Raw genomic sequence first — 26926 nt, 5'->3', positions numbered from 1 at the left:
AAATAGGAAAATACTGCTTTCCTCTTTTCTTAAGAAAGTAAAATATTCCAGTGAAAAGAGTATGCTCAGCTTTGCTAACATGGAAGACTGAGTGAAAATTATAGGAAATTGAAGTCTGGGAAGTAAATATCAGACTGGATGGAATCTGAGGAAGTCATTCACCTTACAGCAAGAGCTAACTTATGCAGACATTTGCACAAATAGCTGATCTGGATACAAGAAGAAGGTATCAGTGGGATTGGGAAATACAGTTTTGCAAAAACAAGGAACATGTTGGTGAAAAAGAATCCAAGAGGGCAAAAAGGGAGGGAGTGGAATTTAAGACAGTCTGCATCTGCTCAACAGCTCAGAATCAACTTGACAGGATGGCACAAAAATAAGGAAATAATGTAATGGAAAATCCTAAATAAAGGAGTGGGTACATTGGCCCCGATGTGATGCATATATTTGTGGTGAATCTGTAAGCATCATTTCAACAGCTTCTAAGTTGCTGTGCAAATTATAAATTAAGGGGGAATTCTTTGTAAAAAGTTCAAGGAATGAGGTAAAAGATTCCTCTTTTGTTTTTTATTGACTCAGAGTTGCAAATTTTGTACATCACCAAAGTTGGGAGGTCGTTTTAAGCATTAATAAATGAACTCTTTGATACCTACAATATCACCATCTTGCCAGAGTCAATATAGCACAGGGCTTCCATATCCTTAAGTAGCTGTGCACTAGCATTTAGGTTTTGATAGTTTATCCCATTGATGGTGCACTCTGATGGGAGAAATGGTACTTGCCAAAATTCTCCTGTCTTCTCCTCAGCTATGAAAGGCAAACGAGACCCTGTCCTATACTGAACCCAATAAGCCCTTATTGTGACGGACGCCAAGCAGGACCTGCAACTAAAAGGTATATGTGAAGTATAATTAAATCTCTGCTCAAGCAAATTGCTCATTCATACCATACAAAAGAATAAGGCTTTCCTCTAACTTTTGTCTTCCAAGTGAAATGCAGTGAACTGCAGACAATTAAAACTGAGCTGACACAGATCAAATCCAACATTGATGCTCTCTTGGGCAGATTGGAGCAGATTGCTGAACAACAGAAAGCACCTACAGGTCAGTTGGCTGATTGCAAATGACCCTCAATATCACACCAAGACACAATAGGAGTTCAAATGAAGAAAGTCAGTGCCAGCTTCCTAGTCCCCTGACCTTCCTTGTTCAGGACAAAGGACCTTTGGTACTTTTTGCAATTACAGTACAGCTCCATGATGCCCTGGTTCCATTCTTAGGAGCTAGTACAGTTTTTTTTTGGGGGGGGGGGTTCATCCTCAACTACAGCACCCATCACCTCCAGCCAGCAAGGGCCAAAGTGGATAATGACTTATGGAATTGTAATCCAATCTGTCTGTAGGCACCATGTTGGGTAAAACTGCACCAATGTTATTAAATATAAGTGACTGTTACTCGGCAATCTAAAGTATGGACATATTTCAGTGGCATCTATATTATAAAGATCGTAATAGCAGAACAAGACCAAATAGCCCCTGGAAACCTGTGATTTCAAAAAACTATCAGGCTTCCCATCTGAATATAAAAGTATTCTGAGGCTCCCCTGCTGATTTTTTGTCCTTGAGAATATATTTTCATTGGTTAGCTGTACTAGTAAAGGACCGCAGATATGGATAGGAATCTGTAGTTCAACAGATTACATGTCCAAAACATCTACCATTTCCCTATTTGTAGGCTGCAGTCCTCCAGAGATTAGATTCCAATTTCCATTAATCTTAGTAAAATGGATTGAAGGGAGCCACAATCTAGTTGCATCTGGAAGCCTAACAGGCTTTCCATCCTTGTTCTATTTCATACATCTAAATGACAGTAAGCCAACTTGATATTTTTTCTATCACTGCCTGTGCCCTGCTATATACAGTAGTAGATTTAAAAATGAAAAACAAAAGAAACATTCTAAGTCTTTCTCATTTTGTCATCTGGTCCAAACCCTCAAATTGATAATTTGTATTGCTTCCAAACCATGCCCAGTTTTTTTTTTTTAATGGACTGCATTCACCAAGGTTTTTTCAATTAACCCATTTTCTGGTTTTGCATAATGTGTTGAATCATAAACTAATCCAATGACCTAGATTCACAAAAAATATTAAGTCACAATGAAACTAATTTGATTTGTTAATGACTTCACTAACCAAGTCATGTAAACAAAGCCAAGAATTATTTGTGAGACTGATTTTCTCTAAGCCTGCACTCTGTGATATTAATCTCAGGTTATAATTTGCAATAAGCACCTATTAAATGATAAAACTGAAATAAATGAAGTAGTATTTCTCCTGGCAACCTTGCTCTGTCAGGACTCATTGCAGACATTTTTTCCAGAAGATATTCCGTTCATTTTTTTTCTTTCTGATAAGATGTACTTAGCATTTGAGTCCAGGCGCCATTTTAATTTTTCAGGATGCTCCAAATGTGGCAACATACAGGGACAGTTGGTGAAATTCAATTAGTTTCCTGCTTGGATTCTTAATTACTTAGCTATGCTGAGATAAGCCAAATAAAGCCTGCCAACAAAACAGGGTTCTCAAGCTACATAGATATTTTATCATTTGCCTTTTTTGCAGAAGTTAGAAAAAAGGCAGATGGAAACAAAAGTGAAATTTCTCAAGAAGACACAGCATCAGAAGCAGATGTGAATACGGAAGAGCCGTTAAATGGGGAAGAAGAAGAAGAGGAAGGCCTTGTGCAGGATGATTGTGATGATGAATTGGTAAGATGTAGCAGGAAATCATAGCTTTTGCACCCAATGATATATTTTGGGTTTACACAGTTATACCAGTTCTCAATCTTCAGGGGAAAGTAATATTTTCCCCATACCATTAATAGATAAAATTATCTCTTAACATTATAATGAATTGCAGCCAGGACACGTCCTTTCCTGTTCATTTAGGGAAAGTCCAATTTTGCAACTTATTTTGCCACAGTTGTTAACCAAATCACTACATCACACAATTGTTTTCAGCAAATCCGGCTTCCCACATTGACTTTGCTTGTCGGAAGCTGTCTGGGAAGATCACATGACCCCAATCATTGCAAATATATGCTGGTTGCCCAGTGCTCAAATTTTGATCACTTGACCATGGGGATGCTGTGATAGTCATAAGTGAAAGGACTGGTCATAAGTCGCTTATGACTTAGTGAGATTATAAGTACAAATGGTTGCTAAATGACTAGGACTACATGTAAATGAATGGACAACAGTAAAAAGAAGATGTAGAAAAAGGATCTCACAGATGTTGTCCAAGGTTCCTATAGCTCAAACTATAGACCAGTGGTGGCGAACCTATGGCACGGGTGCCAGAGGTGGCACTCAGAGCCCTCTCTGTGGGCACGTGTGCCATCGCCCCAGTCCTAGGCCTTCAGCTGGGTTTTATTTAAAAAAAATTGCTTTAGGTCTCCGCCGCCGTGTACAAAAAAAAAAGATTCAATCTATCAGTCAATTTCAACTTCTCGCGGGAAAAAAAAGATCTTGCAAAGTTGGAATTGATTGATTGAACTTTTTAGTCCCACCCAGTCTGCTGTTACCACCACACCCAATGGGCCACACCCACCCAGCACCCGACGATGCATAAGTGGGTTTTGGGTTGCAGTTTGGGCACTTGGTCTCTAAAAGGTTTGCCATCACTGCTATAGACCATCATTCTATTTTCCTACCTCTTATATTTTTTTGTTGTTTGAGAACATGAAGTTCTACTTGTACATTAAGATAATATTCCTCTTTTGTTTAAGTATATTTAAAGCATTAGAGTTGAAAGTGGATATTTAAGTGCCCTCCAACTAATATATTTTAATCAAATCCAAGCCATTTAATGTTACAAATATTTGGTCATGTATTTGGCATAGAAATACAAGATTTACAGTCCACATATTTTATCACATTAGTGAAATGGAACAGAATATACATTAGCCAAATGAACATAAATATAAATAAATAAAATAGTCATTATTCTTATCCCATCTTCTTAATTTTTTTAATAGCAGATAGACTACAAATGTTTAAATAAACAAATGCTTCGTTACCTAATTCAAATTGATGTAAAGATAAAGAAAGCATAGTCCCTAAATTGCCAAATAGATCAATATATCAAATAGATCAACATAAATTTAATAAACAGGCACAGTAATTATCTGGTTTTCTTATTAAAATAGAGAATTTCAATCCAAATTATGGTAATTATTCCTACCAATATTAGAAAAATTGTAGCCAGATTTTTATTTAGATAGAATAAATTAGCATATATAAACCAAAGAGTATGTAAATATATATCCTTTTTATACTTGGGGCGTTGATACATTTCCTGCTCTTTATTGATGCTTATGTGGTCAACCTAAGGGAGAAGATATAGGGAAACTCTTACAAATTCTTTATTTAAGAATAAGTCCCTTTTAGTTTAAAAGAACTTCACTTTTAAGCAAATATGTATAAATGTATACTTTTACGACTATTTTTCATAATCTTTCTTTCTTTCTCTTTCTTTTTTTCTTTCTTTCTTTCTTTTCTGCTTCTTCAGGAGAATAGCCATTTCACATATGTGGAAGACTCCAGCCTACAGTAATTAGGTATATTCTAAAACTTGCAGATTCTATTCACGACAGCAAAATCCCATTGAATTATGTAAAATAATACATATTTAAATTTTCATATTTTGATTTAAGACCACATGCTTATGTTTCACTTTCTTTCCTCCTTTTTGGAGAGGTTTCTTTCTTGATAAAACATTTATTACTTTATACCATGCTATTTAAAACTTTGTGGTGGTGGATGACAGACGGACTGCAGCGTACATCAGGTACCACAGGCATATAGAAAAGAGGGCAAAAAGAAACCTTGGCCTACAAGTGATTAACCAACCTGTTAATCTGTCTTTGTCTCTTGATAGCCATCAGCTACATAATCATATTTTGTCAACTTTCTCTGCTCATTGAAGCTATTAATGTTTGCACTTGACATTTCATACAAAAAAAGAGGAAATAATATATACGTTTGAAATAGTGAACCAATTATTTTCCTCCCACTCCTTCCTTCGCCTAGCATGTCACCACAACAACAAAAAGAGGGAGGATTACAAGAAGTTAAAACCTTTCTTGATATATCGAGCTGGACAAATGTTGACATTCAGGGCTGCCATTGGGTCTCTGCCTGGAATTCAAAAGGAGACACATGGACCAATATTTCCAAGCAATTTTGTAGAGCACAAGAAAGGATAGTCATACCAGTGGGCTATCATTAGTATTCCCACACATACACACACCCAAAATCATTATATTACACTGGGGGTCTTGTAACAAGCATCCACTACTGAAACAGATATTGTATCAAGAGAATAGAGCATTTCCATCTAGAAGTAGGAAAGGAAACAATCTGTATAAAGTCTGCTTTCTTGAGACAGGAGGTACCATGTGCAATGAGTACAATTCCACAATATACGATGTATGGTTTTGCATTTGAAATCCGGATCATGCCTTCTAAGCCAGGTTGTCTCGTAGTGGCCCATTTGCTTTTAAGCCTTAGTCCAGTGCAGTTTCCTGCATAGTTGCACTAGAAAATGCGCCCTTTAGTATCTGAGATATCACCTAGAAAGATGAAGGTGGTTGTTATCAGGCCTTTGTTCCCAGGAATAAAACAATTCTCCATCCAGTTTCCTAAGGATTAAGAAAGCAAATAATTATAAAAGAGAAAGGAATACTGGCTAAAGTTGGCACATAGAGCATAGTAGTATGCATATTTTGACCCAGGCATTTCATAAGAATTTTGAATAAAATAATTCACTTTATGGCCTAGCTATGCAGCCAATGAGGTTCCAAACATAATTTATACTTTTTCATACCAAAGGTTCACAGAAGCTAGTCCGAGGAGTTTCAACAAGGGCAATTGAAGAAATAGATAGTACAGTGTGTCCTGATTTCTTTTTACTTACAAGAAATCTAAGTGCAGAAGAAAAATATGTTTTCTTCCCTGTTGACCATTTTTCTAAAATACAACCAACTCATACTCAGAAACATGTTGTGTGATTTATTAAACTGAAACCTATTACAAAATTGTATTATCCTTCATTATCTTTTTTTTTTCCTTCAAGGTTCCCTTCTTTGTACAATATTGTAAGATGGTTTATTCGTAGTTGCCAACTTCAAAAATAGATGGAGCATTGTTTGCTTAGCAGGGTAATCCAGTCTTTCAGACTCCAACTACTTGTCAGGAAAGGGTGAGAATCACATTTTCATACAGGCCAAATTCAGAGGATTTTATCCTACCCTTCTAAGGATTTCTGCTGGAAGATATACAACCAGATATAATGATCTTCTCTTCTTCAGGACATATTAACAGAAGATTGCATCTCACAAAGCACAGTAATTTACAACAATTTCTTTGTTGAAAATACAAGTTACAAAACAGGCAAGCATTGTTTTTCTTTTTATTTTCTTTATCCTTTTGGCTCTTCTCTGTTAGCTTATCCTGCAAAGTTTGATCACTTTGGTGTCCCTAGCTATTTTCAAAATGCTTCCTAGACTTTGTTTTGCTATGAACAAACCGCAGGACTGAAAAATGAAAGAAATGGGGGGAGGGGGATTTGTACATAAAATACTGTATAATAAAAGGAAGAACTTGATTCATGATTTAAGCCCGTTGTTTTGTTTTGTTTTTTGCTGTTATTGCTATTTAAATAAGATACATTGCAAAATAATATATTGGATTCAAGCTACCTCTTCACACTACCAGTGCCTATTTTCTTTGAATATTTTGCTGACTGTGCTGCTCTCATTTAAGATATATTAAAAATGGTGTCCAGAGCAAACCAGAAGCGGACGCTGCCACAATAGGTGCTGAGATTTCCAGCTGTATTCTTTTCCTGGATACTACATTCCATTTTCTTCTTTCATCCTGCTATCAACATGAGACACTATCCCACATCCACTGAGCATATTCAATACTCAGAGCTGTTTTGGGATTCTCCTGCTTTGCTTTTCTACCAAATTTCAATTTTATCATATGCTGCTTTTCACATATAGTGAAATCTAAGTGACACCCAGAAGAAATGAATCATACTTTAGGTAGAAAAATGCTTGCATTTTGTCATTCCTTTTTCAAAAAGAAAATAATTTGATCATATTCCTTGTGAGATTGGTCTACTGCCCAAAAGGGGGGAGGTAAGAAAAGCTGACTTCTTTGCCACAAACCACATGACCAAGAGATATAGATTAAAATGGAGGAGGGAATGAAATAATTTGGAAAAGAAAATGACAAAGGCTCTGAGAGCCTCGACTCTCACACAGTTGATTTGGGGGGAAGACACTAAAATGAGATGTTCTTCTGGAGAATAACGTTGGCAGCAGTAACTATTAAGCCTTTATGCCACGGAGGCACAACTCAGAAATGTAGGCCCAGAATACTTCTGAAGCAGGAGGTGTGAGACCTCATCCTTTCATGCTACAAGTGCTACTGCAATCTCAAAATGTGATTTTGTTTTTCTATTTCAGCCATTTATTTGTTACGCTATTCCGTGTAACCCATATTCACTGAGGTTTCAGTGCTGACATTATCCTGTCGAATAGGTTGTGGAATCCAGAAGCCATTGTTCCCTCAATAGCTATGAGGTTCTTGTTCTTGAAGCTGTAAAACAGTTCCAAATCAGTTCCATGCTTCATAGTTGGGATGAGGGTTTTTTTAATTTGAATGAAGTTTCAGTTTTGCCACATTTTTTTCATTATTGACATAAAAAACTCCTTTTGTCTCCTCGGTCCACAGAACACTGTTCCATTAACTTGGTGTACCCTCCAAGTGGTTGTTGGCAGAAATGAGGTGGGTGGCAGTTTGCTTGCTGGAGAACACTATTCTTGATACACCCCCATGAACACCATTGTTCATTATTATAACTAATGTGCACTCGTATACAGACTTTAGATAACTAAGAACTGCCTACAAATCCTTTCCTAGAACCCTGATTCTTTACGATCTTCCCATCTGGAGTGATTTCTTTTGGACCACTCCTGGGAAAAGTAACTTATTTTTGAATTTGACTATCTTCCGATGGAATGAATTAGACAATAGTTTTGTAACTGACAGCCCAAGACCCCAACGCTGCACGATGGGGTGAGCTCCCATTCTTGCCCTAGTTCCTGCCAACCTAGCAGTTCAAAAGCATGCAAATGCAAGTAGATAAATAGGTATCACTTCAGCTGAAAATTACTGCATTCTCTATTTTCATGCTGGCCATGTGATGATGGAGGCGTCTCTCAAGACAATGCAGATTCCCTTGGCTGAGAATTGGAGATGAACATCACCCCCTTGAGTCAGTCATGATTGGACAGGGGAAAATTTTAATGCATTTCTAGCCTCCTGAGCACCAACAAACCTTTTTCAGATGTTTGCAGAGGCATGAGTCACTCCTCAAATCTGCATGATAAAAAGCAAGTCCATGGAAAGAACTAATCTCTAGGCTTTTAAAGAGGATGACTTTTTAAATCCATCCCTGATTATCACCTCATAAATTGGAATAACTATCTCAATTCACCATTATTAATCCTGCAATTTCTTATACATTTTTACAAGAAAAGTGAATGTTGGCTTAATATATTCAATAAAGACCTGATACACATTAAGACATTTACTATTAAAAAACTTAGAAGCCCTGATCACACCACAGATTAGTTCTGCAGGATTACAAATATTTCTAAAAGGTTCACAAACATTTGCTCACAGTTGAATCTCAGAACTATTCCCCAAAGCCACTTAGATTATGAACAATTTATGGCTGCTATGATTTATACATGTTGCCATTGTGGGTGCAGATAATCACAAAGAAAATATCATCAGGGGAGCCTGGTAGATACCAATAGGGTTCCACTAGGTTTTCAGCTTATCCACATCATAGTAAAAATACCAGCCCTACCCCCACACTGAAAAATAACTGCAGCAGTCGCAGAATACCGTAAATACCGGCGTATAAGATGACTTCCGCGAGCGCTGAAATCGGCGCCAAAGACGGGGGTCGTCTTATACGCCGAGTCGTCTTATACCCCGGAAATACTGGTAGTTTCCAGCGTATAAGACGACGTTCTAGGAATGCGGCCCGGCTATAAAGACGGGGGTCGTCTTATACGCCGTGTCGCCTAATACGGCGGCATATATGGTATATGCGATGCAAGTAGGACTTCTAGGTAAACCAGGGGCTCTCGTTTCACTGGGCAGGTTATGAGGACCTGTGTGTGTTCTGCTCCATATTTCCACTCAATAATGAAGCATCAATGGCAAAATTGTATGGGAAGACTTGTGTCAGATGGAAAATGTTACCTGAATGTCAAGACTAGTTCAAGACAAACATAAGATGTCTGCAATGGAACTGAGTCAATGGAGATGATGTATCCCCATGAATATGACTTTTAAGAATGGTTTGTAATGAATATGACTTTTAAGAATGGTTTGTAAGGCATTTTAGTTATTAATTTCATATGCTCTCTCACCCTTCAAGGGGACTCTGGTCAGCTTATAATGGGAGTAAGGGAGGCATGCTGGTAACACAGCCAGATCTGAAGATGAGCTCATTGGTGGCAATAAATCCATGTACAATCTATCCAAAGAACATAAAGATAAAAGCTCAGTTTTGAGAAAATTTTATTGTAAAACAAAAAAAATAGTACCAGCTTCTTAGGAAATAGCAGGTATTTAAATGCTTAGAATAGAGGTAGATTCGTTTTTGTTTTTTTTTTTTAAAGGCTGCTTTAGACTCAAACACTTCACTGTTATATTGTAGTTACTTGAAGCACCAACTATACCTTACAACTATAAATGATTATCCTGGCGTTCAGAATGTTACAAGTGCCAGAATAAAAGGTGAGTCAAAATGTTTAGCAGGCAGGAACCCATAAAGTAGCTTTGAGCTTCACATTTAAGTATAACATTCCATGACTAGATTTGCTAATATGCCCACAGAATCCTGCATACACTTTTTCTCATTTTTTAAATGAGTGAAAAAAAATAGTTGCTTCTCCAATACGTAGATGTTAAATGCTGTGGTATTTTAAACTTTAAACCATACTTTATGTTAACAAAACTAGTATTAGGACCAAGACCCAAAGAGCTGTGTATTTTTGAATTTCTTTGTCCTTATCTGAATTCAGAAATTGAGAACACAATGCTTACCTTACACACAAGGTAATCTTGAATCAAAGCTTTTTTTTTTGCCTTTACTGTATTCCCTGAAACTTTTCTAGTTAGCATTCCATAAGGTATCAATAACTATTCAGATGTCACTATTCAGATGTCAGCTAGGACAAACCACCCATCAGCCTATGATCAGGGATTTAGAATGGTAGTATTTGGAGCACCATAGCTGCTGGTGAATTTTCCCAACTAATGAGAGATGGCAAACACTACAGGAGTTAAGTATTATAGGATCTCAACTAAAATTAACATAGCTCAAAATTATCTGACAATTTTCCATTCATACAGCGACTGGACCCAAAAGTGCTAGTTATCACCTTTAAAGCCCTTCATGGCTTGGGCTGGATTACCTAAAGGATAGACTTCCCCCAGTTGTTTCTACATGTCCAATTTGGTCAGGCAGGTTGGGCCTATAACAGGTATACCAAGCATTGTCAGCTGGCAGGGACCAGGAGACTTGCCTTCTCTGCTAAAGCCCGTCATCTGGAACATTCTCTCTTCAGAGATGAGGATGACCCTTGTTCATTACGAACTTTCAAACAATCCTAAGAAGTCTGTTTTATCCAGAAGGCTTCAAATAATATTGGTGTTATATTTTTCTATTTAAATAATTAAATAAAAAAGAGAAGGCATAGCTAATGCTGCAAAAGCATCCTGTGAAAACAACCACAAATTTGGAAAATTATACAAGAGTCACTGATCCTGACTTTATTCAATTTATAAGGTACATCCAACATTCATTACAGCTCAGATTCTATTTAAGTCATTAAAAAAAGACCGACTTTAGACTTTTCTATTCTCAAAAAACCTTTGCAGAAAATATAAAAATTAATTTCCTGGCAAACTCAGTTGCATGTCAATTTACATACAAATTACAATTCCAAAACAAAGATTCTAGATTCAACTTCAATTAAAGTATCACACCCATTAACCAAATACCTTTCAATATTAATAATAAGGGTTATGAGAAGTCAGAAATCTTGAAACAGTAGTGAAAAGGCACTCTTCCTTAAACTTTGCAAATGTTTTTAGAGTTTTAAATTCAAAAGCATCACGTTTTAAAATCTCCAAGCAAGCAAAGAAATATAGGATCCTGCTGGATCATATTGAAGTATTATGTAATCCAGCCCAATTTGCTTCATTGGATAACTGAGGAATTTTAAACACAGGATATGAGGCAAAATTCCTGTCCAGTTGACCCTGATGAGGTCATGCAATTGTCATAAAAACTGCCTACTCAATGGGTTTAACTTTAAACATCAATTTGGCAGTCTGCATCATATTTGGTAGTGATGAATACTATGTACTATGAGTATACTTTTCTTCCCTCTTTCAAATTCACTGGTTCATTTCATATTCTATAATTCTTTAACTAGACACATACACAGTATTTGCAAATAATGATAGGTATTAATTTTATTGCAATGTCTTTTCTAATTATTTCATGTCTTCTTCACAGAAGGAAAGTAATTTTTACACATATACCTACCACATCAAGATTCATTTTTAGTATTCACCAGGTAAATCCTCATTCCATACATTAAGTATTTAAACAGCTTATATGGCCACCTATTTTGCATCCGCAATTCTAGGCAGCTAACATGAACAAAAAAATTAAAAAATATGATTTTACTTATTGCCTTTTCTTACATAATCCTATACTTTGTGGAAAAAGGTTTTTGCCATTTAAATTCCAATTTATCCAATGCAGACACGTGCTTATACGAGCCCTTTTGTTTATATCAGTCTAAATAACTGGTGTCACCATCAAATCTCTTAAGCATCAGCCCCAATAAAGATTATCTTCATAATACTTAATTGCAAAAGATGTCCACTTATTTCTATTCCCATGTCCTTGGTCAGAAATCCCAAATCCTAAGGCCACAGGTCCTTGTAGTCCATTACTGTACTAATTTATCCAAAGCCTCTTTTCAAAGATCCCAATGAATACAACAAGCCTTCTTAAATAACTCTGCTTTAAGGCCTGAATAAACTGATAAAATGGATACCAGCTACTGCATAAAGATCACCAAGCTTTCTGACAGCTTAGTTTCTGGGTCAGTCCTGAAATTGGTGAATACTCGGGATAGGAAGAACATACACTAGTTACCCTTTCCAAAAACTGAAAGTACAGTGCTGGAAGGAAAGGTGTAAGATTACTTAAGTTTTAATAGCCGCACTAACTTTTTTTTAACTTGTTTTCATTTAAATGGGTGATGCATACATAATTCATTTTTACAATTTAAAGATTTAACTTTTTTAGTACAGTACTGAAAGCTAGCATTACAAAAACTCTAAATAGATTATGGCAATGATAATGTGCATTTACACTGCAATGTTTTCCCAAACTTACATGCATTAATATGGCATCTTGATATGTTATATTTTAATAATTTTTATTAAGACCATACTAATGCAGAGATTAAAGTGAACACCAAAATGCAAAGGAAAGCTGGTTACAGACAGCTAACCTAAGCCCAATTAATACAAATCTCACATTCATCTGTGGGATTTGTCCCTTGTAACCAGATGATGAAATTCTTATATGCGTGGAGATATTCAACAGGGAGAACCTATTTGTGATTTAATATTCTATGATATGTTCCATTACATTAATTCAACTGTGCCCATTTGCTTTTACAATACACTTAATTAGGACAACAAATGTTTTTAAAACACAATTGGCCATGACGCTTGCATGTATTCATACTACTGTTAACAGAGAAACCAAAAAATTCAAATGAAAGAGTCACTGTTATAATAACTTTAATTTCTCTTGCATTTTACAGAATTCTATGAACAGATTAAAAAGCATCTCCTTTCTCATCACTTGACAGTTGGTAAAATATTCAGTTAGCAAATGTCAACAGCTTGAAGATCTGATCTCGCAAGAATCTCACAGACCAACCCAAAGCAAAGCAGCTTTTACTATCTTGTTTTTAATACATCGGAAATCCACTCAGGTTGTAAGCCTGTCCAGCCATTTGCGCCCAGATCACTTCGCAAAAATTCAGGGTCAACCAGCCAACTAGTTAGCTTTGGCACGGAGCTGCGCTCTCTTGCCTGTGACAGCCTGGAAACCAGTTTTAATGCTGGCAACAGAACAGCGTGAATGGCAAGTCTCACACTGCAAAAAATATAATCTGGTGTCCTTCTGCAAGATTGTGTCTGGTGACCGACATGTATGACAGGTGACATATTCCTCTGTGGGAACAATTAAACAAGTTATATTAGCAATAAGAAATTATAAACGAATAGTGAACACATTTTCATCCACTATGCACTTATCATTTAAATAACCAGGTAGAGTAATTTCTGAATCCAACTGCAAACTAACTAGACCAGGGGTGTCAAACTGCCAGATGCATCACGCCAAAACCACACCTACCCCATTGCCGGCAATTGGAAAAAAGTCACGATACGTCATGACACGTCACGTGATGTCGCGAGTTTGACACCCGTGAACTAGACTATAAAACATAAATTAGAAAACAGAGTATTTATCTCTTTCATTGCAAGGTAACACCCCTTAAAAATATTTTTTTTTTCTGCCCATTTACTGCATGTACCTATTTATCACACAAAAGTAGAATGTCTTGCAAGCAGCTTACAAGATGGGAGAATGACTTTTGGCTTTGGCAGATTCAAAAGTCACAACTGTATTATCAGCCAACTTTTTTCAATCTAACACAAATTGTGAAAGGAAAAATCAATATAGCTCACTGTTAACATGTATCTGAACATATATTCAGGACCTAAAATCTAACCATTCTATTAGCTTTCTTCATTACTAAGTTTACATCACTGTCCATACTATAAAAAATAAGTAGTACCGAACAAAATTCTAAATGATCCGCCAGACTTTCTTTTCAATGTCCCATTATTCAGTCCTCTGTATTGGAGATGTCTGAGATCCTTAATGGTGTACCTTTATAATCTTTTAATAAGCAGCTGACAATAGAACATGGAAATAACCACATAACGTTTATACACTTCAATACAATTCAATTGTTACCTCACTTGTTTCCATGAGGTAACAATACATTTTGTTATCTCATGGAAACAAAAAATACTGTTCCATGAATTAAAACCAGAATGAGTAATTTTTAGTATATAACCAAAAGACCAAGGATTTGCATTTTCCCATACAAACATGACTATCCAAATATTCAGTTATAATTGTTCTATATGCCTTCACCTCATCAAAGATACAGCAGGTGATTCCATAAAGTGACCCTTCTGGTTGAACTGTAGCACTTTTTTCTTTTTGACAACCAGCAAAAATATAATCGTTTCAGAAGATTTTAATGAAATTACAATGTGGCAATTTTAGCACTACTAATAGTTATGTAAGAAGCAAGATTAAACAGTTTACTGGAAGCAAATGTAAATCTGAAATGATAGAATACACTTACTGATATATCTCCTCAAGACATTTTCTATCTGTTTTTGTTGGAATCTTCCTTTGATTACAAGTTGGTTGTTGCCATCTATTGAACCACTAAATAAAGGTATTAAAATTAGAATCACATATTTTCAATGAAACAGAGGATTCAGGGCTTCCAAAATGCTCACCACAGTATATGCAAATCTTTGTTCAAAGGCTCTCCATGTTCTGCCATCTTTTATCAGATGTTCAAGCTAAACTCATTCCTAAGGGTTGATGGGTTGCTAGGGCTACACAAAAATATAATGCCAGTTTAATGTAGTGGTTAAAGGCACAAAACAGAAACTGGAAAACTATGACTTCTAGTCCTGCCCTGGGCATGAAGCCAGTTGGATGACTCTGAGCCAGTCATTCTCTAGGAAGCAAGCAATGGCAAACTACTTATAAAGATATGGCCACAAAAACTGCAAGGACTTGCCCAGGAGTCAAGACTGGCTGAAGAGCATGCATACACAAACACACAAATACCCGGCACATCCTGTAGCTTTTGTGGAAATACCACAGCTATTTTCTTATAAATGGTTATGAGGGGGGGGGGCTATGTTCTAAAACAGCTAAAAGAAAATTTTGTAGACATGTGTTACGTTCTAGGGAAAAATAACACAACAGAAGAAGCAGTATTCTGAGGACAGGATCAATAATAGAAATGGAACCGAATAATAAGAGAATATATTCAACATCTGTGTATCTTTCTTATCCCCACATTGTAGGCTGAAGCAAAAAAAGTGGCCATTGCAAACTGAGAATGGAGATCAGCAGTGTTACTATAGCAGAAGGTTGTTGACTGATAATTAAAAATGTACAAAATTTTTGAAAGTTAGAAGTAGTATTCAAGTTAATCTGGGTTCCTGATCAGAAAGCTTCTATAACAGAGGTGTCAAACTCAATTTCATTGAGGGCCGCATCAGCATTGCGGTTGCCCTCGGGAGGGGTTGGGTGTGGCCAGGGTGGGTGTGGCATAGCATATCAGAAATAGGTATTTCTAATATAAAGGCCTCCTTTAGATTTCCACCCTTGAAAATTTGGTGCAGCCAAATCTGAAGGTTTTCCCAGGTTTTTGTATGTAGATAAGCATGTGGAAAAGAAACTTCTTGTCAAGAATTCATCAAAGCAGTAGCACTAAATCTTTAGGAAGGCATAGTTGCTTTGACAGGTGGCACTTGGCTGAAACAAAAGTTCCACCTGAATTTACATAGCTTTATTAAAAATACAAAATCTACAAACTATACATTAAATTCTATAACATTATATAATCATTGAAGCACTAGTGACTTAAACCAATTTTACTTACATCAATACTGTTATTTTTGAAGCAGTCAACTTGCTAGAAATGTCATAATCTTTGAACAGAGGCTATTATCAAAAGTTCAGAAATATTCATGAAGAATAAATATCACAGAAAAGACTAAGTTTGAAGTACTTACCTTGTACCCAATTCTGCCAGCAAAAAAGCCAGGAGATGTTTAGGTTGACGATGTAATCTAAAAGTAAGGAAGTTTATCTAGTTAATAAAATAACAAGTACTTAGCATACTTACATCTCTTTTATTATCATACTGCAGCATTTGGCATATGCAATGCCAATACAAATAGTTGAAATTCCATTTTCTTAACAGAGCTAATATTATAGGAGATTTGAAGCAGATAAAATAGGAGTCAGTGAAAAGGAATTAACTTATGCCACCACATAAGATAATAACTTCAAGGGGAACATATTAAATTTGTTCATAAACTGAGACAGCAAAATTACACACTTATCTAATATCAGATATGGCAATGTAACATAAGTTACAATAGCACATTTTGTTTATTTAAAGAAAATTGTTTGCGATGAAGATTCACATGAACAAGATCAAGACTTTCAGTAAATGATTTACACAACAATGAGCCAGAACTCCTTCACCACTCTCCTCCCCTTTCCTCTTCCTCCAACCTTCCTACTTCCTTCTCCCCTCCTTTACTCTTTTCTCTCTCCTCTCCTTTCTTCCCTCTCATCCCTCTTCAGATACAATTCAGGGGTAATGTCCGAGCATTAGAGGAAGAAGAGTGAAGTAGGGAAGAGAAGAAAGGGAGAAAGAAGGTAAAGAAGAAGGAGTGTGGATACGGTGAAAGGGGAAATGGGCGAGCAACACCAAAGTTATGTGTATGTATTTATTTCATTTTGTTAAAAGTATCTGTATGTGAGTGTGGAGGGAATGTATGTTAATATCTGATAAGTATGTATATGTATGGGGGAGAGTTTGGAAAAATAAAATAAATAAAAAATTATTAAAAAAAAAACAATGAGTCAGAACTGAATTGTCTGTGGCTTTAAATGTTTGAAATGTCATCCCAAGAAACTAAGTACAGTTTACAAATTACAATGAATAGATTTCTATCTCAGAATAAGCCAAAACTAAACACCTTATACCAATACCATTACAGCTATTCTATAAAAACATCCAGCTATTCTAAATAGTGGTCATGGTCACTATTGTCAGAAATTGTGATAGCCATTAAGCACATGATCACCTCACTTAGAACCCTTCATCCCTGCTCTGTCTGATGCAATTGTTAAATGAACGCACAGCTCATTAAACTGAGGATAGGGGAAGCCCTGGAATGTGTAGTGCAGTTCATGCTCCAGGTCTTTCAAGGTTTCTCCTCATCTCAAGGCAACCCATGTTCTGCTTTCCGTCCCTTGAGGTCCCAACAGGCCTTGGGCCTACTTACCACCCTACCAGGCCCCTTTTCCTCAGCCCACGTCACCTGTCGGGCACAGTTCAGATTAGGGAAGCAAAGCAAGTCTGTTGCTGGGGCACATAATCGTGGGAGCAGCCATTTTTCTGAGTAGCTACAATTCAATGTGACCACTTAGAAAATGGCAGCTGCTTCCGGATCATGACACGCAGGCAGCAACGAAGCAACTTGCTATGCTTCCCTAACCCAAGCTCCCCAGCATGGATAAACAAAACATGGCAAAAATACTGCCCAGCTCATGTTAGGGGAGCATAGCAAGCCACTTCATTACTGGGTCACATGGGGTGCAATCCTGAAAGCCATTTTCTGAGAAACCACAATTCAATGTGGAAAATGGGAGCCTCTTTCAGGATCATGCCATGTGGCCCAGCAATGGAGTGGTCTGTCCTCCTTCTTTAATCAAGCTTCAGAGGTCTTTGAAAAGTAAGTGAGGAGGAAGGTGTGCAGCCAAATGGTGTGCTAGGCTTGTGGGGACCAGTGGGGAAATGGGGGACACTGCAGCCTCCCTGCACTGAATCGTAAGAGTGATTGCAGGGATGCTGCAGCAGGCACAACTTTGGGATGAAATTATAAGGCAAATCCATCGTAAGTCAAGGACTACCTATATAAAAATATTTTGCTCAACATTACAATCTGTACATATACATAAATTTATTTCAAAATGATAATCCCATGCCCTTATATATTTTGCTGAATTCACTACGCAAACATTTAACTAAATGTTTGTATGCAAGCTAGCCTCAATTCCAATCTCATTATATCTTGACACTCTCAAGCTTTAGGTGTTCAGACTAGAGGTCTGAAGGAAAACTGTAAGCATGTCGGTAATAAACATCTAGGGAATCAATATTTTCTGGTGACTATTGCTTTATATTAGTTTAGTATTATTCCGTTTAATTAATCATTACTCTGGTCGTTCTAAAATACTTCCAAATATTAGCCCAACCTCACTAGGAATTTCCCTAGCATAAATGAATAGAAATTTCACAAAAGCTGATAAACCATATTCACTTCACTAGATTGGTTAAAAAGAATTCCCAGTTGATCATCTAATGAATCAGGTACACTTGCAACAGTCGTTTCAGAATATGATACTATCTGCCCTTGAGATGAATTAACTGTTGTCTATGTAAACTCAGTTTATAACTGAACAATACTGATAATACAATTCCATGACCCCAACTTTTACTAATTCCTGTCCCAAACCTCAATGTAACCAAACTTACAGTTTACAGATATCTGTGAAGTTAACAAATGATGTTTTCTTTGTTCCTACTCTTACAACCTGGGGAGGTTTCATAACAAATTTTCTTTTTTCACCAGCTACCATATCAGGATTTTTTTCCCTCATGATGTTAAATACACGATTCAGCAACTGCAGGGATAAAGAAAATATCAAAAATCAATTAATACTGATGATTAATTAACACAAATTAATACTAGTACATAGTCATGTTTTATTGAATTTATTTACCTGGGAAAAAAGCATGACATTTTATCTGAATTAGAAGTCAAAATAGTAGGATTTAAAAAAAAGTTCACCTTCTCTACAAACTGCTTTATTTATTTAAAATATGTGTGTTCTATTCATTATTCCATAATCCTGAGACAGAATAAAAAATTCAATCTAATAACAAAGCTCTATTTCTCTTCATTTTGGTATAAATCCAAATTCAGTTTATATTATGCTCCCCAGAGATTATAATAAAAGACCAATAGAAGAATTAGTTAAAAGGTGTGAAAAATATTTACCTCATCATATGTGTAATCCCTTTCCGAGCCTGCCCATGCAGGTCCTAACAGAGAGCTAAAAGAGATTCCATCATCTTTTTTGCTGTCATCATCCTCTAATGCTGCAGAATTATAAATATCATGTCAGACCCCATCAATTTCCATTCCACAATGTGCACAGAATATTTTTATGTGACATGTACACATATATTTTTCAACCAGAACCTTCTACATTAGACCCTTTGTTAAATGAGGAGATACTAGGGGAAAAAAGGGGAAGTTAATCCAAATAGCATTAAGAATAAGATGAGGCATGGCATTTGGAAAGACAAATTTATCTTTTCTCTCTTTCCGCAGAAGTGAAATTTCAGTAATGCTAGAACAGGGGTGTCAAACTGCCAGCCCATGGGCTGGATGTGTCATGCTGAAACTGTGCCCACCCCATTGCCAGCAATGGAGAAAAAGTCACGATACGTCGCAACACGTCACGTGACATTGCGAGTTTGACACCCATGTGCTAGAAGTTTCCAAAAATGTTCAAATAGAAAATATCCCTATCCTTTATCAAATGAAATTTAATACGTGTTTGAATTTAAGAATGTTACTTTTGTTTCTTATTTAGTTGGTGGTGCCCAGTATGTCTGAATGAGTACAGAAGTATGAGATATGAGCTTTTCAAAGACAATATAAGTTGATTACAGCTATGAAACTGATGGTTAATGACATATATTGTGTGCTGATTTACAATGCTATTTAAGATGTTTTCGAAAATGGAAAACCATAAATCACAGATTTATTGGAATACCCATACTGAATTATGTTGTTCTAAAACTGTCCCCACACCTTTCAAATATTTTCAAATATTATCTTGGATTTTGAAAAGGCAAATGGGAGAGACATGAATATCAGAACCAAAGAGAACAAGGAGTGAAAATGGCTGCATAGCTAGAAATTAGAGAGCTTAGCGTCTCATTGAAGCACTCAAGTTACTGGATTCACAACTTCTTCTTTGCCTCTGAAATTAAAATAGCTGTGGCTAATGGCAATGTAGAAGAAACTGTTGCACCCTGTACAATAAAATCAGTGTAGATGGTCGATGTTATATTGGAGTTACATTACAAAACTTCCTCTACACCACTGCAGCATTTGACTGAATGCTAATAGCTACAATAGCTTGTCTTCTGCCCTGATTATCAGATTAAAATATAGCTACACTTTGTGTACCAACCTTCAGTGTTACCAACTTTGACCAACAGCAACAGACACCACTAAAAAAGTTACCTTCATCTTTATCTAATACTTCATCCTCATCTGTAAACTTTGCCGTCTTTCTTTTCTTCTTCTTTCCTAACATGATATCAAGGTCATCTTCTGGTTCTACTGTTTCTTGCACATCACTTTCAATTTTTAGGTCCTTGAGAACAATTGGGAGGCCAAGGAAGGAGAGCAAAATAAACAACATTTAATGATACAAGCAGCAAGCATAATGTAATAATTCAAAATATGCATCTCTCTGTTGATCATGACAATAATCAACTAATTCAAACAGAGGTCACCTACAAAGCAAAAGTCTAGGGGATGTATTAAAATGTCTTTGATATAATTTGACTTTTTTAGATAATATACAGTAACAAGTTTCTTCCTCTTTTAAGGTGAGAGCACAGTATAGAGAGTTATTTTGGGGATGGGGGGGAATCTAAATCTTAAGTTAGTAAGATGATGAAACAAACGTGCCCTTTAACCCCATGTCAATTTACCTTCAGTCCCTCTTCAGCTTCATCAATATCAAATATCTTTTTTGCTTTTTTCTTCTTTTTCTTCTGATTAAAGAAGGTTAAGTCATCTAAATCATTTGATGCATCTGAAATTGAAAAGCAGTACATTACTAACATTCAGATTACTTTATGATTTGAGTATGGAAGAAACATGCCTGGATATATTTATCAAGATATTTAAGCAAACTTGTTACAATGAAATCAGACAATTTCAATAATAGAATGAGAAAAATGAAAAACTAATTTAGACTATTTCAATCATGTATAAAACATTGATTTAGACTTTTACACATTATATCCAGTAGCTCTTGATAACTCAGGATGTAATAACTGAGAATCAAGTTATAAGAATTAGTTCCCAGTATAAACATGACAGTCTATATATTTTCAGGATGCTTACCACAAAATCTTTGCATTTACAATATTTACTTCAATGCCTTATTGGCTTTAACAGTAATAAGTCAGAGAGAAAAACGTAAATATTGCAAGGCCAGACAAGACAATAACATAAAAACAATTATTTTTATTTATTTATTAAATGTATATGCCATCCATCTTGCTAGCTAAAGCTACTTCAATTTATTTTCTCATGAAATACAAAAATGTAAATAAGAGTCCAATTCTAAAATATTAACAGTTGGCTGATTCATAATAATGAACCAAAGAACTTAGCTGGCAATCTGTTTAATATTTATATATATGAAACAAAGCAAACCATCAAATTACAGCTGTATGAGATAGGTGTGCTTCAGCCTGTATATTTCAAAATGTTTGGAGACATACAATGCAATACTGTAAGTCAGTTGTTTTTTAAATGACCATCCATCCTCTCCCTGAAAGTCAAACCAACAATACAAAATTCTCTAATTTCTATCTTTCATGAGTAATGGCAAGAGAGCAACGTGTTCGTGTTTACAGCTAACCAGTGAGCAAAGTCTGAATGCATTTTCCCAACATTTTATTAAGCATTCTGCTCCTTCTCTGGAAAGCTTTAAAAGAGCACAAATTAAATGTCACACCTTTATAAGCATCTTTTCTTGAGAAAAATAAAAAAGAAACAGAAAACTAGATTTCTAGTTTACCTTTCTTTCTGCTGTCTTCTTCATCAGCTTCTATATCTTTGTCTTCTGCTGGTTCTGGCTCCACTTCTTTTGTTTCTAATAGTTGTGTCTCTTCTGTTTGTGCATCACCACCTTCTTCATCAAGCATAAAAGGCTTCTTTTTCTTCTTCTTCTTTTTGCTCATAGTAGGGTCGAAAATCATCTGTAAAAAACTGTATTTTCTTAACACAAATTTGCAACATAAAAATACCCCTCTGATTTATAAGTACATATAAATATAAACATTTATTATCAAACACAACGTAATAGAAAGTTTATCAAATAAAATCTCTACAAAGCTGTACAAAGTACATTAGGAAATAACTAAAAACTTAATATGGGTAAAACAGAAAAAAAAATAATTTAAACTGTGAAATATTCTACACAACCCAACCACCAAAATTGGTTTCCCAGCAATTTAAAGATCTACTAGTTTCAACAATTCTACCAAAACATATGTAGCTTTTTTTAGGCACCCACTACTAAGTTCCAGAAGGAATAGCAACATCTGGTATTTAGGTATTAGGTGGTAATTTGTGCTTCTCACACTAAATCATTAATCTGAAAATAAACGCACCTTCAAGTCAATTATCAAACTGTTTATATAACCACAAAACTACTGTAGTTGTGAATTCTGTAGAATTCACCAAACTTATTCTGGGCAGTATTCCAAAAATTTAGGTCAAATGTTGATGGCAACCCAAGTCTTGTGCATTCTAGCTGAAAACTGCAATCTGCATATTTATTTTACAGTAATTACACTGAATGAAGTGGGATTTTCTGCTAGAAAAATATATTTCTGACAAACCAATCTAGATCTATCCATTTTTCAGACACCCATACAGAAAACAAAGTTTTGTTTATGAATATCATAGTCTATTAAAAGTGAAATTATAGTGCTCTACATCTGAGAGTAGTAGTAGTATAATGGAATCATACTATACTAACTGGATATACAGGACTTTTAAAAGTAATCATTCCTTAAAAGGCATCGCCAAACATACAAACATATTAATTTATATTTAAAGACAAGAAACCCTATCTTTGAATGCATTTAATATTAGAAACTAGTTATATTCTTTTTTGTAGAGAACAGAAACCAAAGACTGTATCTGAAATATCATCAGTTAAATAGTTCATTAAATTCTTTCCATTTTAATTGTCCACTTAATGCAGAAATAGGAACTTATCCAAAATCAAGGGGCATACCGTTTTTTCCCCCCAAAATAAGACCTGGTCTTTTTTTTTTTTTTTTTTTGCCTCCAAAAAATATACCAGATCTTATTTTTAGGGAATGTCTTTTCCACTCACCTCGCAGCAGCAGCAGCAGCAACAGCCCCACCCAGCCAGCCCACTTCTTCTGCACATGAAGGAGCAGCTTCATTCTGTAGCTGAGAATGGAGCTCCGGCCTACATTTCAGAGTCAGAAAGGCCTCTGCAGCCAAGAACCAAGCTACAGATTGAATCCATAGCTCAATTCTCAACTGCAAAGGCCTTCCGGAAAGGCCTCCGACTGCGAAATGCAAGCTGGATGGAGCTCCATTCTCAGCCACAGAATGAAGCTGTTCCTTCCTCTGCAGAAGTGGGCCAGCAAGGCAAGTGTCACTCCATGAGAGGCCTGGCTGCAATGGTAAGCTCCACCTCTCCATCCCAGCTTGATTTTTAGACATGCGCCTTGCCCCAAAACTAGGGCTTATTTTCGGGGTAGGTCTTACTTTCAGGGAAACATGGTAAATGTGATATTGAGAGAATTTGGCCGGATCTCTCAAAATGTCAGTCATGTTGATGCAGTTATCACAAAATTACTTTTTTCTCAGAAAGGAAACTGGAGGCTAGCACTCTCTTGTATTCCAGTCTTTTGATTTTTAAAATTAAAACAATCTGTTAAAAGGTAAGTAGATAATTAATCTGGTTAACATCAAATAGCCATAGGCATCAGAATGAGTGTCCCTGATCTAATGTCTCTTTTATATCTATGTTAAAGTATTACTACTGAAATATCTGCAGTTCTGAAGAGATATGTCTATATTTTTTCATCATACATAGATTAAACCTATCCTAATTATTTCAACAATGGTCATGATAGAACAGATATCCAAAGAGCCAGTCAATAAATTGAGCTGCTAGAAATGTAGAACAGAGGAATTCTTCACATATCCCAATGTTGTTTCAACTGCTAGACTTTTTAAAGCAATTAAGGGGGCATGAAGGCTACAGGCGGGAGGAGAAAACACAAAATACCCATACATTAATTATCTTTGGCTGGTACAACACAATTACATTTTTGTGTAATGTAAAGTACTTTGCTATACCAAGATAAAATTACATTTCTTTTGGCTGGTGAGAAATTATTAAGATGTATGAGGCCAGTCTTTACTACAATTCTAAAGTATTATAGCTAGGAAACAAATGTATACATTTTGGACTTATGATTCATATGCCATCAAGCATTTGTAAACAAAAAAAGAAAAAAAAACATGAGAAGAGTCTATTCCTGAATTCATATTTCAAATAAGATTAAGTTCATCATTATATGGAACACAGATCTATACTGACATGCTGGCATAAACCACATTATTAAAAGACTGAAAAAATTAAACTAATAAATTTATAGCCATCTTAAACTGCACCAGTAAAACTGATATTTTCCTATTATTAAATCATTTTTATGGAAAACAGAAAAGTTCTAAATATCTGGAAATCTAGCTTGTTTTTCACCCGTCTACAGGTAATACTTCTTCATAATTATTCCTAAAAAAACATATTTTAATCTGTTTTCCAAGTATTGCACTAAAATCTTTTTGAGTCAAAAATTACAGTGTTTCTACTAAAAAGAGGGACCTTAAAAATGAATCATTCCATCAACCAAACTGAATCAGAAACCAAGCATGCATCATTTCAATAAATCAGTGTATTACAACTGGGAGCTGACAATATGAACTGACAGTTCAATCATAGCTTATTCTAGGGGTCTGGAAGCAATTTAGAGGGTGGTCATTTTTATCTAATCAAACTTGCTTAGGCAAACCAACTGCCAAATTTCATTTTTGCTTTATGGGCCTCACCTTCAGTGAAAAGTAGCAGTAGCAACGTTTGTGACATGCTAGATTAAATTTTAATTATCAAAAGTAGTATATTTATTTTTTGCCAAATCGAAATCTGAAATTATTAGTTGAATTCACAGCAAAGCATATGTTAATTTATCATTTTATGAAGTAGCAGTACCATAAAGTTTGACATCAGCTTTATAAATAATGTAGATGTCTATTCAAATGGATACTATATTCTAACCTATTATAAACTCATATTCTGTATTGCCTAGAACTTCTCAAGGTCTAAAAGATAAAACAATTTTCCCTCCCCAAAACTGATCTCCCCAGTTTTGCTTAAAAGGAATATTTTAAAGGATGCCAAAGGCTTCCAAATATAAAATTCCTTTTAATTTTAAAATGAATCACTTTCACTGTAAATATGAAAGGCAAGCAAAAACTGTCCCTGGTTTTTGCTCAGGTATCAATTGACCTTTTGGAATCATCAAGAACTCTAGCGGAATAATAGGATTATTCTGCCCATGCAAAGTTCTAGGGAGCTCAAAATTATTTCATTATTAATTTAAATTTATTGGCCACCCAAGCCTAGTGGATTCACAAGTTCTTCTTGATATATTATGTGAGAGGTTTCTGGTGTTCATTCTAGAGATTTGAAAAAATATTGTAACAATTAACCCTGGAATAAAACGAAAGCGACCCCCAGAGTGCTAGCAAGCACAGGAATAAGTCTTCTGTTGAATCTGAAAGCAGCGCTTCAGTTATTACAACACTGAGATGTTTTTAATAGACTCCAAATCGGGCCACTGGAGCAGCAAACTAATAGGGATCCTTTAAGATTTGACACCTAAAACCGAAGATTTCCGAGCCACTCTATACGCAAAAATAAACGTAGGCCTGCCATTCAGCAGGCACTATAGTAGTTAAGACGCTCCTCCATTCAAAGCACATTAGAGGCATCGTTTGTTGCTTTTGCCTTTTTAAAACAGCGGCTTTTTTAAAAATATGAAACTTTCCTGCTTTCTCAAACCGCGGGGGGTGGTGGGGGGGGGCGTTTGGAATTAACTCAGTTTGACGTAAGGCGGGAAGGGTGATCAAGGATGGCTTCCTTACTTCACAAGGTAGCAAAAAAAAAAAAAAAAGCGACCAAGGACAAAGGAGAAGTTTCTCAAAGCCGCTCAGGGAAAAATAAGCCTATCTCCAATATGTATCGCAGACTGGGAGAAGGGAGCTGCTTTTGCTCAGGGAAGCTAATTCAACCGGGCTCTGATCAGGGTGCGGACAGGCCTCAGGCCCGGCTCCTCACATGGCGGCGGCCACAGCCCCAACCTCACGCCACCCCAGGCCTGGGCACATCTCTGTCCTCACCTCGTCTCCCGACATGGCTATGGCTCTCCCTGACCGTCAAAGTAGAAATTTGGAAGCGCCCGTCTCAAGGGGAGAAAAGCCCAACACCACCCAGGAAATCAGTCGCCCCGACTCGTTTGCTCAGCCCTCAGGCTCGCCTCGCCGCCGCGCTCAGCTCTTGCATCAGCAGCAGGAGGAGGAGACAGAAAGCAGCACGTTTGTCCCGGATGGGAGCATGCGCCGCAGCCCTTCCACAAGGTTCTCGGGAACTGTAGTCTCATGTCTGCGCAAGCGCAACTGCAACGGAGATAAATGAAATCACGACAGCAACATGTGCAATTTTGCGGATGGGGAATTTGAGCTGGTGAGATCACGGAGGGGGGGGGCGGGCTTGCTTGAGCACGTGCTCCTCACAAAAGTGGAGTTCCTGATCCTACAGTTACGCTATTTACGCAAGGGTTGCGTAGTTCCCTCTTTCAGAGAAGACAGAAGGTGACGCTGCAAACTTTGTGGAGAGGCGAGACGC

The 26926-nt window shown here is 36.4% G+C and overlaps 2 protein-coding genes across 6 annotated transcripts in view; one reads left to right on the top strand and one right to left on the bottom strand.

Annotated features, from left to right (window-relative positions):
- The window catches only part of RALY (RALY heterogeneous nuclear ribonucleoprotein), a 286663-nt gene extending 279987 nt beyond the window's left edge, over window positions 1-6676 (top strand). For all 5 annotated transcript variants that reach the window (XM_039323685.1, XM_039323686.1, XM_039323683.1 and 2 more), the window contains 4 exons: window positions 990-1103; window positions 2621-2766; window positions 4568-4616; window positions 6134-6676. In XM_039323685.1, coding sequence (XP_039179619.1) covers window positions 990-1103; window positions 2621-2766; window positions 4568-4612 — 305 coding nt within the window. In that variant the 3' untranslated portion in view covers window positions 4613-4616; window positions 6134-6676. The remainder of the gene's footprint in view (window positions 1-989; window positions 1104-2620; window positions 2767-4567; window positions 4617-6133) is intronic.
- Window positions 6677-10908: 4232 nt separating this feature from the next.
- Window positions 10909-26602, bottom strand: EIF2S2 (eukaryotic translation initiation factor 2 subunit beta). Its single transcript, XM_039323673.1, has 9 exons — window positions 26422-26602; window positions 21989-22169; window positions 20889-20992; window positions 20413-20545; window positions 19153-19253; window positions 18627-18775; window positions 16087-16143; window positions 14631-14716; window positions 10909-13419 (listed from the first exon to the last, which is right to left on the bottom strand). Exons 1-9 carry the CDS (start codon window positions 26434-26436, stop codon window positions 13244-13246), a joined length of 1002 nt encoding a protein of 333 aa, XP_039179607.1. The 5' UTR covers window positions 26437-26602; the 3' UTR covers window positions 10909-13243.
- Window positions 26603-26926: the final 324 nt, after the last annotated feature.

The sequence above is a fragment of the Crotalus tigris genome, unplaced genomic scaffold (genome assembly GCF_016545835.1).
Source record: "Crotalus tigris isolate CLP2741 ecotype Arizona unplaced genomic scaffold, ASM1654583v1 scf7180000024281.4978605, whole genome shotgun sequence".
Taxonomy (NCBI): domain Eukaryota; kingdom Metazoa; phylum Chordata; class Lepidosauria; order Squamata; family Viperidae; genus Crotalus; species Crotalus tigris.
This window is presented reverse-complemented; position numbering and strand designations above follow the sequence as displayed.

Bases quoted from the DNA above. Each gene is read 5' to 3' on its own strand.
- EIF2S2 (XM_039323673.1), bottom strand. The intron at 19,254-20,412 runs GTAACTTTTTTA...ATAATTCTGCAG, and splicing joins AGTATTAGATAAAGATGAAG to CATTAGAGGATGATGACAGC. The intron at 13,420-14,630 runs GTAAGTGTATTC...TTGTTCCCACAG, and splicing joins TGTCTTGAGGAGATATATCA to AGGAATATGTCACCTGTCAT.